Raw genomic sequence first — 19,420 nt, forward strand, 5'->3', positions numbered from 1 at the left:
CAGCCCGTGTGCTTTTAGAGAGGCAGGGAGACAGAGGCGAGTCCTGATCAGAGAGGCCTTCAATTCTTGTTCTCTGGCTGAGGATGGTTGTGTGTGTGTGTAAAGAGCCAGAAAGAGAAAGAGGGTGAGTGCATGTTGTCGTTTCTGTGTGTGTGCAGATTCTTGAGCCTGAGCACACGCGCTTGTATTTCTGCAGAATATGTGTGCGGCATTGAGCGCCCGCACGTAGCATGTTTCGGTATTTGTATGTGTCTTTTTTGCTGGCAGGGGTCAGCACACATCAGAGGCACAGGGGAAGACCCCGGACCATCCCACTCTGCAGTGATACTGCTGGCTCGAGAAAAAAGAGAGACAAGTGGGGAGGGAAAAAAAAAAACTCATTACCTTGGCACTAAGACTTAACGCTCCTTCCTTGAACTGGCTTTGATCTCTACCTAATGTGGATATATGGGAGAACTGATGCTTTTACTGTGATGAAAGCTAACATTTAACTGCTCACATTAAATTAGCGAGGAAAAGGCATCGGGCATGTTTGCATCTTGGGGCAGTGGGAAGGTTGCTTTACAAATTGTTCCACAAGTTATAAAACATATTGACTGTGTAGGCACATTAAACTCATCTGCATTTGCATTTCCTGTCAACTACTGTATATTTTATTGATAGTACATCACTGATCTTCAACTGAATAATATACAATTATTCTACCATATTATTTATTGTCCATACTGCCCATAATATAGCCCTGTATAGTACATTTTGTTTCATTTGCCATGACAATGACCTTTAACCTGATTTAACAATTTAAAACAATTAAATATAAACTAGTTTTGATTAATAAACCATTTTAATATAATATTTTATATGTATTAGTATGTATAAATGTATATATATTTATATAATGAATACTGTTCAACAATTTTAGGGAGCTTTATTGCACAAAACAATTCAATTTAATCTATTATAGGAACCAAATCAAGTGGCTGAGTGTCATTTACAATATAACAAATACATTTAATCATTATTTATCATTTAAATATTAGTCTATCACTTGAAAGAATGACACGACATTGATCATTTAATAGCTAAAATACAGCAAAGTCACAACTTTCAATAGAAATATGACAATGACATATCGTAACTAAAATGTGCAGGATAAACTCGATGAAAATGACTTCACCTGAAACATGTTTGATGACATTATTAGAATGTTATTCACGTAGTTTGTGGTTTTGCGGCTTGTAATAAACATCCTCCGGTGTGTGATCATCAACGAAGAGCTCCTGGGCTGTGATTCATATGGAAATCAGAGGTAGGAGGACACTCGTGTTGGTGTCCGCCCCTCTCTGAGAAGTAAAGAGTTAACGGAGCGGTGGGTTTGCCCATTCTCCTGCTGTGAGTGACGCGATCATCTCTCTTATCCCTCAACTTTGCCTGTTGCCAGACCAGGCAGCCGAGGTGGACGCTGGCTTTCACCGCTGACATACTCAACGCGATCACAGCAAAACAATTCACATCCCCACGCCTTATTTATTTATTCTCCCGCTGACTTTTCACCGCAGGCTGCTATTCCGTAACGATGATGTTTAGTTTTTCTTTCCATCGGACTCCCCGATGTTGTGCAGTCTACTACACGAAGGCGTGAATCTTTTTTTTTGAGTAGAGGTGGATCTTCCCGGATACGGCGAGGGGGTAGCTCTATGAAATAATAAAAAAAAGAAGACTTTCACGGAAATCCCCACAAATAAAAAAATGCCACGGAGGAAACAAGAAGCGCCCAAGCGCGCAGCAGGTACGTGTATCCAACTATAATGTGCGTAAAATGAGGTTTACTGTGACAAAGCTGCGGATGTTCCGTTTGTTTTGTAAAGCTCACTTTACAGTCACTGCATTTCCGTTTCCACTTTGTGTTTTTTTTTTTTTTTTTTTTTTGCTCTCTCTGTCTCTCACGATGCGCTTTGTCACTCTTGGCTGCTCCTGCGAGACCTCATAGAAACTATCTCCTTTTTAAAGCGGATGTACAGTTTGTATACAACGTTTCTGCGTTTTTTTCGCTCCACACTGTGCAGCGATCGGATGAGTCGGCTGCTGTAAACTTTCGCTTCCTATTGTTCCAAACTTGAACCACTGATAGTTACCGATCGGTTTCTGCCATCCGAATATGATCCGTAAGAGTAAACACTCTGAAAATAAGCGGTGTTTTCTTGGTGCTGAGTGCCCGAGGCGTGCCATAAGGGGAGCATAAGGGCTTTGTGCGCATTTGATCCGAGCACATAACTTCTTCACACAAGCGGAAAAAAAAGCTCTACCTCTGAGGTTTTTCTTTTCTTGGGATAAAATAAACAATTTGAGTGCAGACAATGGGGTTTCGTGGGCTGGAAGGAGTCATAATCGACAGTTGCCATGTCTGATTTGACGGTTGATTGATTGGCTGTCATGCGGCTTTGATCTGATCCTTCCCGATTTGCATCAGAAAATCACTTCCCACCATGTGCTGCAGGCCCCTGACGTCACGTTTAAACCACTTTGAAAGGCCCTGTGTACTTTTTGCTCTCTCCCCCTGTGTGTGTGTGTGTGTGTGTGTGTGTGTGTGTGTGTGTGTGTGTGTGTGTGTGTGTGTGTGTGTGTGTGTGTGTGTGTGTGTGTGTGTGTGTACGTACGTCTCTCTCTCTCTCTCTCTCTCACACACACACTTTCTATCACTCTGATGGTCAAGTGACTCACGAAAAAGTGAAAGAAGGGGGAGGACAAAGTGGTTTCACAGTGAGACATCACACACACAAACAGACACACACTTCCAGCAGAGAACATCACACTCCCATGTGCACTTGTTCACTTTGAACACACACACACACACACACACACACACACACACACACACAGTCACACGCATACAGTGGGTAGAGGAGGCGGTAGGAGTGGGTTAGGGGTTGTAAAAGGAGCCGTGTGCTATGTAATGGAGGGGAGGAATGGGTTTGCTCTGTCAGACCGGGCCGTCACAACGGCTTTGTTTCATGTTTGATTTAATTGTCTCTCCCCTGACAGGCCCATTCATCAATGGCTTTAATGGTCAATCAGAGACAGGCTGAGTGAGTGCTCCCATTCTGTTTAGCCATAAGCTGGCCTGGGCTTTTATTTCATCAAAATGCCCCAGCCTAATGTACATGCTCACTGGCTCAGAGTGGCCGCGGGGAGCACATAAAGAATGACTGAAAGCTTTCTGATTTCAGATCAGTGAGAAGGATTTTTTTTTTTCCATCCCCTCTTCTACTCTCTCCTCGCTGCTACACTGCTGTTTCTCTGTTGACAAAAGGGAATAAAAGGCTGTAATATAGATCGTTTTGTGTTTTTAGAAAACAACTTTTTCTCCCTGAAACCACGCTTCTTTGTTCATTCATTCATCTATTCATTTCTTCATTTTTTCATGCTCCCCTTCCACCCCTGTCAGTCAGCCTGTGCAGCTGCAAGTTATAAAGTTGTCAACTGTTCAGTGGCACACAAAGGGTGATGATGAATTGATTGCAGCACAGAGCATGGTGATAGAGAGAGCAAAGAAAAGGATGACAGATGATGGGCCTTGATTAGGGACTTAGGGGGAGAGTCAGCCCACTGCAACCTTGAGACTTGCATGAAAAATCTACCCCCCCTACACACACACACACACACACACACACACACACACACACACACACACACACACACACACACACACACACACACACACACACACACACATAAACACTCTGCTTTGCTCTCTCATTGTCTCCCAAACACACACTCTCTCAGCTTCTCCCTCTCTTTCTTTCCTGTCTGAGAGGGCTTCTCTCTCCGCAGTAGAAAACTTGTTTTGCCTGCTTCATTAGCGTTGGTCCAATTAGCCGTGAGGCTGATGGAGTCCTGACAGGCCCTGTGATTGGAGATGACAAGCTCGGGGTGCCCAGCCCAATGAGGTTTGCCACCACTTTGATGTAATCAACTTGATATTACACAGAGTCGCTCGCCTTTGGTTGTACTGTAACTCAATTTTCTGCTGCAGGTGACAAATGGGCCTGAGTACCTGGGTCAGGTCTGAGTGCTCTTAACAACCAAGGGCAGCTGACCACGTAAACAGCCGAGCAAACACGAGATAGAGAGACTTTCCCGGCTGTGGAAATATAGTCCTCCTTCCTTCGTGGCTGGCGATTAGTTTTGCTACGAGCTCGGGGCCTGAAGCTGTCTAAACGGCTTCAGAAAGTTGAAATACTCCATCGACTTAACGTGAAGTCGACATCGGCCTTACAACATGTGGGCAAAGACGCGGATATTTCATTGGAATGTCGAAGCTGTACAGCATGTCTGCAGAGGGGATGCAGTGTATATACAGTATCCAGAGTGTTGCGTGTGTCAGTGCACTTAGATCACTAAAGAGAAATCCATCCTCCCTTTTTTCTCTGTCAGAAACTTTGTTTATTTGTGTAAGAGCAGACATGAGAGAGAGTCTGATATAGAAAGCAAGGGGTGGGGGAGTTGGTCTGATTTGGACAGGACTCCACAGCAACAGTTTCTTCTTTCTGCAGGGTCAGGATTACAGCTGCCAGACTGGCAGCCATCACTCATGTCTGCCTATGAGTGAGTGTGTGTGTGTGTGTGTGTGTGTGTGTGTGTGTGTGTGTGTGTGTGTGTGTGCGTGTGCGTGTGCGTGTGCGCACAAATCGGATTTGTTGGGTTTGGATATGCGTGTGTGGTTTGGCTTGCAATACTAATGAAAGGAATGGTAACTGTAGACCACCTGCTTGGGTCAGGCCATAATTCTCTGAACTCTGCAGGCCTAAAGTTTCTTCTTCTCTTCCTCCTGTCTTTCTCTGTCTTTGCACATCACCTGTGCAGCATGCGTGCATGCCAACCTAGAAACTCAAGACAAACATGGAAGGTTGACTCTCATAAAGTCACGAGCATTTACAGCCCACCTTGCAGACACATGCACACATATGGCGACGGGCTTGTAAAAGCAGCGAGTGAAATGAAATGAGCTGCTTTTAGATCTGTCTGCCTTCTTGTTGTTTATGTGTGAAAAGCATGCCCTTACGGAAGCAGCAGGGGTTGCGCGAGAAGGGACTTAATTGTTCGACCGACATACACACTGACAGGGCCAGCGAGCTTTAACAACAATACGCCTCCGCTGGCGTTGTTTGCAGGTGTGAGCGATGCAAATGTTTTGGCCTTGCAGGCCTCGTTGCTAATGAAAGTCCTGTAGCTGGATTCCGGTGAGGTTGAGTCACGTCTGTGATCTATGTGTCTGATAAGTGCATACCTAATGAGGCTGAGCACCAGTGGAAGGAGGAGGAGGACAGTTAACAGAATGTTTCCCACAGGTATTGACAGACGCCTTTTTGTTTTTGCCATAGGCCTTGACTCCATAAATCCTGCCTGTGTAATGATAACAGTGCCACCCTGCCAGCAAGTGACTGAAAGAGAGAGTGTAAGAGAGAAAGAGGGCAGAGGGGGAGGAAGAGGAGGAGGTTCTGGTGGTGGGGACGATGAGGAGAAAAAGAGCGGGGGCGTTGAAATGGGCCTTCTCTCCTTTTTAGCACACACTTGGCAGATGTCAAGCCATAGGGTTGGGCTCTAGGAGTGAAAGAGGAGTGTAAGTGCTGTAGTAGTGTCACAAATAGAAAACCGTTAGCCATCCACTCTTCTCTTTCAGCTTTCAGTGTGCTTTCAGCCGAGGTTTTCAGCCGAGACTGCTGTCTGGGCACTGACTCGGAGGCTTTGTAAAAATAGTCCCACCGCTGTTGTGATAGATGCAGCTGCACTGTGGCGACAATTGGGACAGGCTGGAACCCTCCAAACCCCACCACCCAACCAGCCTCTCTCCGTCTCCTGCCCCTCCCAGAGGTACAGAGAGAGCGTTAGAGCCTGGTGGGATGTGTGCTCTTTTCGGGGGGAAACTGAGCTGCTCCGGTCTTCAGGGGTCCTGAAACCCAATCCAGGAGGAGAATAGCCCAGCCATGCCAGAGAGCCGATTTCCTTTTCAACAGAGTCATTTATCACTGACCCACCCTTCGCTTCTGACACGGTGACGTGTGTCATTTATCAAACAGGCTTTACCAGACACACAGAGAAGGGAGGTGGATAGCGGGGCAGAGAGGAAGAGAAAGAGAGAGTGAAAGACGGGAAAACAAGACATAGAGTGGACTGAGAGAAACAAAGAGAAGGAGAATGAGGTGTGGGAGTCGGTGCAGAGAGACACACAAAAACTGTCGCTCGTTTATGAGGAGTTTTTCCAGGGAAGAGTGAGTTTTCCTGAAAGCCTTGAGGAGAAGCGTCTGGGAGGGGAGATTTTTTCGAGATGACAGGGAGGATTGAGTTACCTCGAGTTGTGTTTTGATGAGTGACAGAATGTTCTTCCATGACACGTCTCTAGATGTCTGAATGAAGGGGAGAAATATGCTTTGTGAGTACACAAGTCCGACAAGTGTGTTGGTGTTGTTTACTCATAATGTATGCACAACAAACACACGTAAAGGTGTGTGTGTGTGTGTGTGTGTGTGTGTGTGTGTGTGTGTGTGTGTGTGTGTGTGTGTGTGTGTGTGTGTGTGTGTGTGTGTGTGCGCGCGCGCGCGCGCATGCGCATGCATATGCATGTGGCCATATGGCGTCAATGTTTAATGCCGTGTGTGTGTGTGTGTGTGTGTGTGTGTGTGTGTGTGTGTGTGTGTGTGTGTGTGTGTGTGTGTGTGTGTGCTGCTCCCTGATGAACAGGGCTGACAGGTATCACTCATGCAGCAGCCTGGCCTTTAAATGAACCCAAGCAGCTCTGCTCTCCCGTGGCCCTAACAGGCTCTCTCCAAGATGGATGCTTCTTTAAAAATCAGATTAATGATGGATACCAGGCTTATAGTGCCATTTATCATGAAGAATATTATTTAGGCCGGCCGTGTATGGCTGTAACTGGAGAGCCAGGACGAGAAGAAGCAGGGTGGAAAGCCTTAGACAGACACTCACTGTGTGATGGATGGCTGAGCGCTCTCTCTGAGTGTTACTAGACACCAGTGCCGCAGCAGTAAGCCATAATCAGATAGCCCAGGGATGTTTATCCCGCAACTACACTACCCAGATTGCCTTGCCTGGAGAGTTGCTTTATGAAAGGTGTAGACTACAGTCTGTCTTTAAAAAGTTAGTGGAATCATGAAAAAAAAAAAACTTGAGGCACTGAAGGGCATATAGAAGCCTCTATAGAGTTTATGGCAATTATACATTATAAAATGATCTGTTGTATCCAATATAACTGCCTGTAATGATTACCCAGAAATTTCCTTTAGTTTTGCCCAGAAGAGTCCCCAGACCCGCATCATTCCCCAACAATCATGAATAAAAGTACAGTAAGAGGTCAAGGCGAGGCCAGCTCTGCTGCTGCTACAGAAAGTGGAAAAAAAAAAAACAGTTGTTTTGTTTTTTTCTGTCCTCTTCTTGTTCCCTTCTCTGTCTCCTACCTCCTCCTCCTCCTCCTACACACTACTGTGATTTATGGTGGCCATCCATCTTAAGGCTGCGTCCATCACCTCCTCGTTGCTAGGCAATCATGGCAGCAGCTGTGTGTTGAGAGAGGGGTTTGGTCGTTCCACTTCCCGGCCCAGATTTCCCTTTGCCCTGTACCCTGTACCCTAAGTTTCAACTTTTAAAAACAGCCCTGGTTAGTTGCAGCTATAAAACTAAAAGTTCATCTCGGAGCCCACCTTTTAACTTTAACCCCAGAGTAGCTCCAAATTCAGACGTCATTAACTGTATTTCAGTAGTAACCAACTTTAATCGCAGGCCTACAGTAATGCAGGTCCCAAAACAATGAAGAAAAAAATATTTTTTAGCTAATATTTTTCTGTCCTATTTCGCAGTCATGTTAATATTTTACACAACTTGCTTGTAGTGAAGCAAGAACACAACCACAAAAAAATGTGATACTTATATGCCATGCCAGGGGCAGGTGTTATGGAGACAATCTTTTTGACAAAATACCTGAATATTGCAACAATATTGCAAAGAGACTATAAAATATTGCCTTAGTCTGACACCCCCAAGGTATAACGGACAGTTTTAACACTTACTTTATACAGCACAGAAAACAGGTTGAGATCGGACATGTTTAAAAAAGGTTCCAGTTTAATCCAGTTATGAAAACACTTTGTTTGGGGTGGAAAGAAATACAACTTTAATCAGTTAACTCTAATCTACTGTACTTACTGCAGTTATTTTGCAGCCAGTGTTGCAATATAATAACAAGTATAACAGACCATTTAGGGACACTCATCTACATTTCTAAATAGTTAACTTTAAATTATTGGGTTAAAAATGTACATGTTGTTCACTTGTGTTTTCTTCATGTTGAGGTATAAATCTGCTGATTCACTGGAAAAATGCCAGCAAGCAAAGTGATATAATAGTAGGAATTTAGAATGAACAGTAAATAAGAATCCAAAATGTCAAAAAATTAGAGCAACTGTTTTGTAGTATTCGGCCTGGCTCACCTAAAATATCCGTGGCTCAGTTCTGGCCTCGCTTTTAGCCGTCCGTCCAACCGCTTTGCACCATTCACACAGCCGGGTGACCTTTTAACAACATTGTTATGAGGCCTAAACAGTTTGAGGAATGTGGGTAAAAGGAGCAGTTTGTGCGTCATGGAACTGCGTGAGTAAGGCATAGTGTAGAAAGAGTGATAGAAAGCAGGAGGCAGAGATATGGGATAGTTGAAGGAAGTTTGACTGACTACGTATCATCAGACGAGACCGGCTCGGTGTACGTGTTGGACTGGAACATCATCTTCCTGTGGCGTCTCAATCTTTTTGACTGCCCTTGGTTCTGCACCTGTGGAAACACTGTTGATTTTTTTGTTTGTTTCCATTTTGTTTATCGCTTATTGTGGCTTCTTCAAACTGGGACTTTATGATTTCGGAGTAAGCAACAGGAGGCCTTTATGCGTTTGTGGCTCGTCTGGTGTCAGATAAACTAGAAGAATTTTCAGGTCTTGACGGTCTGTATGTGCAGCTGGCAGCTTTTGAGGTCCAGTCATAACACAACAAACGGAGCAGAGGGTTGAATCTATTCATTTTCTCTCTCTCTTCTCTCTCTCTCTCTCTCTCTCTCTCTCCTCTAACTAAGTGCATTGACAAGGTTCAGCCCTAAGCTTTGCCCGGGGCCAGAATGATCTCTCTGTTTTTCCCATCTCCCATATCACACATCCTGCACTACAATCGGCGGACACAATGTATTCACAATGCCATCAGGGGGTAGAGAACACACACAAATAAAATCCAACAAAGACATTCATGATCGCCTGTAACATGATAGCCTGTATAAGCACAACATAGCGGCACAGTTATGTATTCAAAATCTAGAAAGTGAGCTGCACGAGACAGCCGTCTCTGGTCACATCTGAAAAAGCGACTTATGTCAGAGCTTGTTAATTTTTAAAATGACCACAGATCACCTGTTACATTTTTTCTCGTGGGACTTTCAGCCAGCTTGTAAGGATCAAAGGGAAAAGAGGCAAAGAACTAAGTTTGATTGAGTGTGTTACTTTGACAAATGTGTACAAGAGAAAGGCATTTTAGGTATGTTACTGATCTGCTGCTATTTTGACAGAATGGGGCTGTTTTGGACTAAATTATTCTAATCTATTTTAAGAGTTTTAGACTGCTGGGAAACTTGAGAGAGAATAAAAGGGAGCAGTTGGTGACTTTTTTTTGTGTGATTGAAAATGAGGTGACTTCCTGTCCTTTAGTGTTCTGGAGCTGTTTCCTCTCAGTAAGAGCCCCCCGCTGAGGGGCCGTGTTGGTTTAAGGGCGTCAAGGTCCAGTTAAAATACTGTACACATGTCAAGACACGCACGTCATGTTGTGATACAGTTTAACTCTCTCCTCTCAGAGCCTTGCTTTCTGATCTTCTGAATTCCCCAGCCAACATGTGATCAAAGGCCGTAGAAGATATGTTTAACCTCCGTTTGTCTTTTCTATATTTTTGGTAATAATATTAAACAATAATCTTGTCCATAAGAAAAAAAAATGACTATCATCCAGAGTTGTAGAATTTATAGTTTCATTTTTCCTTTTTTTATTTGGTTGTTGTCTTTAAACAAAGTTGTAAAAGTTTTTACTTTACAGTAAGTTATAAGAGACCACCCATGTGAACAGCTTCCTGTTCCCTCCCGCAATCTCAGTTGTGTTTTTATGCACTGTACAGTTATCTAATGACAAAGTTACTAGAAGATAATTAAGCTCCAAAACATATATAAACAATACTTAGAATAGTGTTAATATTTTTTTTATTTTCCTAAAAAGATGTTAATAAAGCATTCTTATTTCTCTTTTCTATCTGCATGATGAAATATCATGTGTACACTGAATTTATATTATAGATTATAATGCTTCATGATTGGCCTAAGAACGATTTTTAGAGATAATTTCTTATAATTATGGGTGTATGTCAGTTAAAACAGGTCTTTTTCTCACCATATTTTTTCATTTAATTTTTACGGAAATAAACACAGATAGGATGCTTTTTTTTTTTTTTAAATGAAAAAAAAAATATATTCAGACATCTGTTGTGCATGCCGCTTTTTAAGGGGAAAAAAAAAAAATCACAGATGAAATATTGTACTCATGATGACCACACAAAGGACTCCCCTTTTTTTAAATCACGATGCCTCTGGCAAGGTTGTGTTTTTGACCAAGCAGTCATTTGAGTATGAGGGTCAGACACAGGTAGAGCTTTTAATGACACATCCTGTTTACCCTGCTTCTGTTGGGTGTGATCCGGCTCCCAGACTGTTTCCCCAGCTGTGGAGGTCAGATCAGGAATATTCCCACAGGTCATCAAGGGGCTGATTTAAGGAAAATAGGCTCTGAATTTAGCTGCAGCTACATGAAGAGACATTGGATTGTGTTTTCACAAATTTACACTCCCTTAAGAATATGCAAATGTTTATGCAGATTCAGTTGTTTGCCTTTTGTTCCGGGGATAATTGCCCAAACATGCAGTGAAAGTGCAAAGATTTCCTCTTCGGGAACACACGCTGGATTTTTTTTTTTTTTTTTCATGCATACGCGGCTCGGTTTATAACACGGCATCAAAAAGCAGACAATGAGGAGAAATAACCTATAGGACAGAGGAAAAGAGACACACAGAGAGACACTGTAAGCCTCTGCTTTAGAGGCAGCCACAGCACCTTCCTGCTTAATCACCTCCTGTCCCTGCCCTCTCTGTTGTTCCTGATCGTCAGAGCAGCACTGCAGTATTTCTATCAGATGATCTCTCCCTCCTCGTCTGCGGCCCTTATGTTTATGAAAATGATACTCCACAGGAATGCCTCCTGCATGCCAAGATGTCACTGTCTTTCCTCATCGCTTGCATCTACGTGCGTGTACGAGTGCGTTTGTGTGGGGGGGGTGTCATAACTGACTGACTAGCTTTATTTATAATTACGTGGGGGAGTATTTGAGGTTGCGTATGTTCAGGTGAAATGTGTGTTTTCGGCATTATGTGAGACTTCCATTTTTCTGCAGCTTCTGTGTTTGTGTGGATTTGTTATTGCTATTTCTGTGTGAGCTGTGACTGAGATGTTGATTGTGTGAGAAGTGCACCTCCCACCCTTCTTATCCAACTCCCCCCCCCTCAAGGAATCATTCATGGAACCTAATGATTCTTGTCTTTTCCCCACATGGCATCAACTCAGTTTATCATTACTAGAACACACACCCTTGCTTTCTTATTCTCTTTCTCACACCCACACACGCACTGGGAAAATTTATACATTGGCCCTACACCATATGCTTAGATATTAGTTAAGACTGCATCCAAGAATATTGTTGTATTCCTAATTTATTCTAAGGGAGCCTCCATACTCCCATCACCTTTTATTAGCTTGATAAATCACCTCTGTTGTCAGTCAAGGCAGGGAGAATAATTGGATGTGGTTGTCGCCCTGTGTGATGGATTATCAGTCATTGGGGATTAAATTAACAGATAGTGCTCAGACATAATGGTTTTTGTTTTGCATTTTAAATTGCCTGGGAGCACGGTTTGACTCTATAGGTTTTTATAGCCGGTCCTTTTGGACTTCTCTCCGCCTCTCTGTGCTATCAGGGGCTTAATGTCAAATGAACAATAACCTATAGGGCTGCAGCGCTATTAGTATGAAATGTAAAACATTTACTGCCAGGTTAAAGTACATACAGTGGCTTGGGAAAGCGTATGAATGTGATGGCATGACATGAAATTGGATATAGCAATAGTTTGATGAAATGGCGAGACAATGTGAAGAAATATGTGGAATATTTTGTTGTTGAGGAAGAGAAAGGTGACCTGACAACTTGGTCAAGCGACGTGCCAGGCTCGCCTGATGCAAGCTGACATCCGTGACCAGCTCGTCAGGACACAAACACATTAACTAGCTCGTCTTGGCTGGATTTTCTCTTTCAAATCAGAATCCGACACGAATACCTTGCAGAGGAGACGCAGAAGAGAAAGTGAAGCGAGAGGAAAGGCGGTGTGGGAAGTCACTAGAGTACTGGTAGCATATCTCCTCTTGCATGTTTGCCCGTGCGTGAGCGATTTACCTCCTCGCCCGCTTCTGCATTCTCCCAGACCCCTCCCTCCCTTCCTCCCTCCCTTCCACGTCCGCATTATCATAATTGTGTCCAGAACATGAGGGGCCGGGGAAGTGATCATGTCATTTTATTTACACCCTGCTTGGCCCTTTTTACAAACGACATGCCACTGACTGCCAAGCGGACTGGGGCCCGACGACATCTTTTGATCAGGGCTGTCGGGGCCTATCAGCGGAGAATGGCAGGTAATGGATACCCAGTGACAAACCAAATCTCCGGGAGGACGGAGAGTGGGCCGCACCTGCCAGGTCTCCATTAGGCTGGCCTCTCAGTGGGGCTGCCTGCTGACTGTGCCCCCAGGGCCCAAATCAGACCAGCGCCAGCCGCATGGCTGCCTAGAGATTGGCTGTTAGCACTGGAAATGAGAGTTATTTCAGCTATGACATTTTTGTTTAGACTGGATGTGTGTGCGTGGGGCGGGGGGGGAATGAAGGATTTAGTCACAGCGGGTGTATATATATGTGTGTGTTTGTGTCCGCATGCACAGGCTGCACTGTGTGAGTGCTCAAACCATTAAGGACTATACCTACAGCTTCCTTCTGTGGCATTTGTCTTGGTTTACAATATTGTCCAAATAGCCCCAGACCTGTCTACAGGCCATCCACTATTTTCAGAGATTATTTGTTTTTCCTTAAGTTGAGCGGTTTTCTTGTGAAGTGGTCAGGAAATGAGGGAGCGGAGGCTTGGTGACACTGCGGAAGAAGGGGGGTGAGTGGGAGTTTGGTGGGTAGACTCGTCGCCACAGGAGACACAGGAGTTTGTGTGTTTGGGGAGGGCCCAATGACACACACACACACACACACACACACACACACACACACACACACACACACACACACACACACACACACACACACACACACACACACACACAGACTCTTATCATCTCTCTCTCCATGTGATCAGTGGGGGCCAACATGAGAAGTGACAGGTCATTTATGCATCGCCATCTTGTCAACGATCCTCCCTCTCTCCTCTACCTCCTCATACCTCTCTTCCTTTGATCTCATTTTACTCCTTCCTTCATTTTGTTTTTTTATGATGTATTATGTTGAACATTTAACACCTGTTTGGACTGAGATTTGCTTTTAAGCATATAGTATTGACTATCTCCTACATATTAAGAAACTAATGAGATCGCTTCAGTCCAGATGACAGTGTGAAATGTCTATTCAGCACATCAAAATTTCATCAACAACATTCTGACATCCCTTTCTTCAAGATATGCTCTTTGCCTGTGTGCGTGTGTGTGTGTGTGTGTGTGTGTGTGTGTGTGTGTGTGTGTGTGTGTGTGTGTGTGTGTGTGTGTGTGTGTGTGTGTGTGTGTGTGTGTGTGTGTGTGTGTGTGTGTGTGTGTGTGTGTCTGTCTGTCTGTCAGTATGTATGTGTGTGTGTAATCAGAGAAGAGGCAGATGAAGAGGCGTCAGACATATTAACTGACAGATGGAGGTTGATCCAACTCATTTATTACCCCAGAGGAGAATGCCACAGTGAGATTGGGCTTCATTAATTTCAGATTTAGTTTTCATTTCAAGCTGTTGCGCCCTGAGATAAATAAAATGGTGCATTATGTTTTTGCCAAGATATTTCTTTTTTGTTTTCCTCCAATAGAAGGAGTGAAAAGAGGGGAGGCATAAGTTCCGTGTGGCTGGGGTAGTATATAAATACAGGCTCGCCTAGAGGAAAATAACACCTCAACGGTTGATGAGGTGAAATGGGATGACTGTAATTTCTCAGCTCAGCTTTAAAGGCTCCCACACAGATGGCTCATTTATCCCTGGGAGTCCTCGGGCACACATAGCAGGGAAACTTTTTCTCCAGTTATTCTAACATAACGTGTTCACTCCCTGCAATTTAACTCATCTCTTTCCTCCTCTCTTTGTCTCCATTCTCCTTGCAGCCTATTCTCCCGAGGAGCTGACAGAGCACGCTGTGGAGGATGAGGAAGCAGAAGCAGACGACCTGCCCTTAGCCCCTCAGGATGACCTTCCCATGAAAGATGAGTTTGTGGAGCAAAGCGAAGGGACTGCCAAGGAGCAGGCATGTGACCAGGAATCAACTGAGGCCACAGAGCTCTCAGGACAAGAGATGGACAGCGAGTCGCATGTGAGTGAGACCAGTGATCGCCTCTCAGACTTCGAGAGCCCCTCCAGAAAAGTCGAGGGCAACTCAGTCACAGCAGCTCTGAAAGCTGGCATTAAGACACCTCCCATAGGCATCGACACCTTAGAACAAATGAAGGCTATCTACTCCAGCTTCCTGACCAGCCCCTTGTGGTCCCCACTGAACTTTAATTCTACACAGCTACAGGCACAGACTTCGGCCTCGACAGAGAAGCCAACTCGCAGCAACAGCACCAGTAGCAGTAGTAGCTGCAGCAGCGGTAGCTATGACTGGCACCAGTCTGCAGTGGCAAAGACACTACAGCAGCACCCTCCTCAGAGCCGCCACCCTGCTCCGTCTGAGCCCAGCCTCTTTAGTACAGTCCAGCTCCACAGGCAAAACCCAAAGCTGTTTGGCTCAATCTTCACCGGAGCCAGTAAATTCCGTTGTAAGGGCTGCAGTGCTGCTTATGACACCCTGGTAGAGCTGACTGTTCACATGAATGATACGGGCCACTACCGCGACGACAACCAGGACAAGGCAGGCAGCGGGTCAAAGCGCTGGTCCAAACCACGCAAGCGTTCCCTGTTGGAGATGGAGGGAAAGGAGGATGCCCAGAAAGTTTTAAAGTGCATGTACTGTGGCCACTCCTTTGAATCCCTCCAGGACCTCAGTGTCCACATGATCAAGACCAAACACTACCAGAAAGTGCCTCTGAAGGAGCCCATGGCCCCTGTGGCAGCCAAAATCATGTCTTCTAAGAAAAGAGGACTTATGGGGTTGGACCTCACTGCCACACCACGCTCTAGAGAAGGAACCCCCAAAGCTAAGCACTCACAGGCAGACCTGAGTGAACCCTCACAGAAACCTTCCACCATCCCCTACACACCCCCTAACAACCGCTACGGCCACCAGAATGGTGCGAGCTATGCCTGGCAGTTTGAGTCCAACAAATTCCAGATCCTCAAGTGTATGGAGTGCGGTAGTTCCCATAATACACTGCAAGAGCTGAGGACCCACATGATGGTGACAGGACACTTCCTGAGGGTGACGAGCTCTGTGGGAAAGAGAATCAAAACACTTCCTGAGGCTACCTCCCCCAATCCTGGGAGGGTTACCACACCTACCGAACAGAGAGTCCAGTCTGTTCCACTCGCACCCTCAACCTTCTCTCCTCCACCTCTTCCGACTACCACAACTCCCCCCGCCACTTCCCCTCCTCTCAAAGAGATCAAAAAGGAAGAGGTTGAGGAGGAGTGCACTAAGCAAGAGGATGCTGGAAATGAAAAGCAAGTTGCAGTTGCTGTTAGTAAGGAGGAGGATGCTGAGAGGGAGGAAAAATATGACATTTCAAAGTATACCTATCTTACCGAAGAGGACCTGAAGGAGAGCCCTAAAGGGGGGTTTGATATTCTCAAATCACTGGAAAACACTGTGACATCAGCCATCAATAAGGCGCAGAGTGGGAATCCAAGCTGGGGGGGCTACCCTAGCATCCATGCAGCCTACCAATTCCCCAGTGCCCTCAAGCTCCAACAGAGCAGCATGGAAAAGAATTCCCAGATGAAGTTCTTGTTCAATGGAGGCGATGGAGCGCTGTCCTCCCTAGCTAAGAACCAGCCCCTCATTTCCCCACCACTTAGTCAGTCCTCCCCTTTTCCCAGCAACAACTTCCAGGCAATGGAGGACTTGGTGAAAAAAGTGACTGAGAAAGTAGCAAAAGTAGAGCAACGGGTTAAGCAGTTGTCTCCAAAGAGGGAGAACCGATTCTCTCCCTGTAGTAGTGAGGCTGGAGAATCACACAAGGGAGGAGAGGCTGACTCACCCAGGGAATGGAGGGAAGTCACCCCAGCCAATAGCGACAGAGGAAGCCATAGCGACAGAGCATCCCCGGCAACTGAACACAAGAGAGAAACAGCAGTTAAATCCCCACTCGCCTCTGCTCTAAGATGCAGCACCGCCATTATCACTGGTCATACTCCTCCTGAGCAGCCCTTTGTCAATCCTCTAAGTGCTCTCCAGTCAGTAATGAACATTCATTTGGGCAAAGCAGCCAAGCCCTCTTTGCCGAACCAAGATCCCTTGAGCCTGCTCTCCAGGCTCAGCCAGAGCATGGCTGAGAAGGCCTCTGTGGCCACCCCTCCATCACAGACCAAAAAGCCAGAAAACTTAGTTGATAATAGTTTTTGCCAGCCCAGTGATGACCAACCTATGGACCTCACAAAAGGGAAAAATGAAAGAGGAGGCTCTGTAGGCTCAGCCCCACTGACACCCTCATCCACAGCCTCCTCCATCTCCCCCATCTCTCTTGTTACGCCTGCAAAGCTAACAGTGGTCTCTCCGTACACATCCAGCAGCCCTCTACATGAAAATGCATTGTCAGATATCTCAGACATGCTGAGAAATCTGACACAATCCCACCATGTCACGAAGCCTCCTTCACGGTCTCGGGTTGTAGATAAAACTGAGGTTGTGGGCTCTACCCATGACGACGACGAAGCCTCCCTGCATGGCCACAAACGCAAGGGCCGTCACTCCAACTGGAACCCACAGCACCTCCTTCTTCTGCAAGCCCAGTTTGCATCAAGCCTGAGGCAGACGTCAGAGGGCAAGTATATCATTAACGACCTCAGCCCACAGGAAAGAATGCACGTATCACGTTTCACAGGTCTCTCCATGACCACCATCAGCCACTGGCTGGCTAATGTCAAGTACCAGCTAAGGAGGACGGGCAGAACCAAGTTCCTCAAGAACCTGGACTCCAGTCAGCCCATATTCTTCTGTAGTGACTGTGCCTCACAGATCCGAACCCCAGCAGCTTATGTATGCCACCTGGAAGCCCACCTGGGGTTCAGAATCAGGGACCTGGCCAAGCTGTCCCCCAAACAGACTGTCAGGGACTCCCACACTCTCACTGAGAAACTCGTTCCCCTGGAGTCTTTCCTCTCTCCACAATCACAAGATGACTGCAGTAGTAATGGGGCAGTGTACCGCTGCCAGCTCTGTGTCCGCAAGTTTGCCACTAAGCACGCCATCAAGCTTCACCTCAGCAAGAGCCATGGGAAGTCTCCAGAGGACCATCTGCTTTATGTGTGTGAACTCGAGAAACATTAAATTACTCTTAGCAGTAGACATCCTGGAAAACATTTGTAGAATGACTGTTAAAAACAACAAAAATAAAAAACAATATTTGAAGCGTGTGGTAATGCACAAAGATGCCACAAACTACTGTTCAAAATCTCAGCACAAGGTGTTTACATCTATTTGGCCACTAAACATTTCTGGTATCTCCTGTATTTCAAAAGACATTTATTTCACATCAAAATATACTGTAGGTCAAAGACATTCAGCTCCCTCAGTCTGTGTTCACCTTTGGTAAGCTGAGAGGACATATTATTTGATGATCACGGTGAATCTTTTGACTAAAAGGTCAGCTATTAACTTGAAATGTATTAACTTTATTGTATTTATTTTGTAATTTTTGTGCATTTGGTTTTGATTTGCTGGTAGACTGCATGTTTTACTGTTACGTTTGTACAGTCCTGTCGAGATTTTAAAAATGCCCTTTCAAACAGGTCATTTTTTTTAACACCTTAAAACAGCCAAATGCCTGAGAAAGCTCCTGAAAAAGTCTGCCAAACTGCAGAAGTTCATTGCTTGTTTTTATAGTTTTCTCTGTACAGCCTCTTGATTTTCTTGCTGATTGTAAAAGCTGCCTTGTTCTTTATCATTGAGTGAGGGGCACTTAAAATCCAGGTCTGTGTAAAAATGTACATATAGTGTGTAAGCTTACAATTCGCTGTTTAAATTATGCATACTTGTTATATTTCCTAATTTAAGAGGACTATGACTATCCACTGGTGCAGAGCCTTTGAAGAAGATTAAAAAGGATACTGTTTTGCACAATAGTTTTATAAATGTTATTTGATAAAAAACAAAAAACAATACAGATATGTTAATGCCTTGTGCTTCTATGATTAAATTGAATTAACTGCTGCACAAAATTGTTGTTTTCTTTTATATTTACCATTCAGAGAAATCTGTAGATCAAACATGCATTTTGAATTTAAAATGCAACAATTCAACAAACAACATTTCAAAGCTGTTTATTTATGAGCAGAGATAACGGACACATCACAGTATTGTCCAAAATATAACTTCCAAACTGTTTTTTCCTGGAAAATCATGCGGTATAGGCAAAAAAAAAAAAACTCACCAAATCCCCACCTTTGTCCCACAATGTCATGACTAAGCATTTACAAATCACCTGACAGACTGCTCGTGTGCAGAGTCACTAAACAAAACGTAAAAACCCGCAACCCGTGCGCTGTTGTGTTCACAAGCGCAATTTGTCAAGTATTCCTGGTGATTTCTGTGTCGTCGCGTTGTTGTGGGGCGGACTCGAGAGGTGCGAGTGGTGCCACTGCCTGCGAGGCGTCTGGCAGGTGGTGTGTGCTGCATGTAAACCACCAGATGTTTCTGAAACGAGCCACTGGAGGAGGAGGAGGCAGGCGGGCTACAACAGCAGGCAGAGTGGGCTGATTACCACGGGGGCTTGGATGCCATCAGGAGCCCTGGGCACAGACAGCAGATCTGGCACACACCTGGACTCCAAGACTGTCCCTTGGAAAAAATAAAGCGGCTCCTATATACGCGCGCTGAGACGAGCTGACAGTGGTGCA

General features: G+C 45.1%; 1 protein-coding gene across 1 annotated transcript; it reads left to right on the forward strand.

Annotated features, from left to right (window-relative positions):
* Window positions 1-1,405: 1,405 nt before the first annotated feature.
* Window positions 1,406-19,097, forward strand: tshz3a (teashirt zinc finger homeobox 3a). Its single transcript, XM_069705276.1, has 2 exons — window positions 1,406-1,789; window positions 14,536-19,097. The coding sequence occupies exons 1-2, from the start codon at window positions 1,750-1,752 to the stop codon at window positions 17,850-17,852; spliced, it is 3,357 nt and encodes a 1,118-aa protein (XP_069561377.1). The 5' UTR covers window positions 1,406-1,749; the 3' UTR covers window positions 17,853-19,097.
* Window positions 19,098-19,420: the final 323 nt, after the last annotated feature.

Source organism: Brachyistius frenatus, unplaced genomic scaffold (genome assembly GCF_029030835.1).
Source record: "Brachyistius frenatus isolate BFR_SWC_R1_liver_20210118 unplaced genomic scaffold, ASM2903083v1 Contig_55, whole genome shotgun sequence".
NCBI lineage: Eukaryota > Metazoa > Chordata > Actinopteri > Embiotocidae > Brachyistius > Brachyistius frenatus.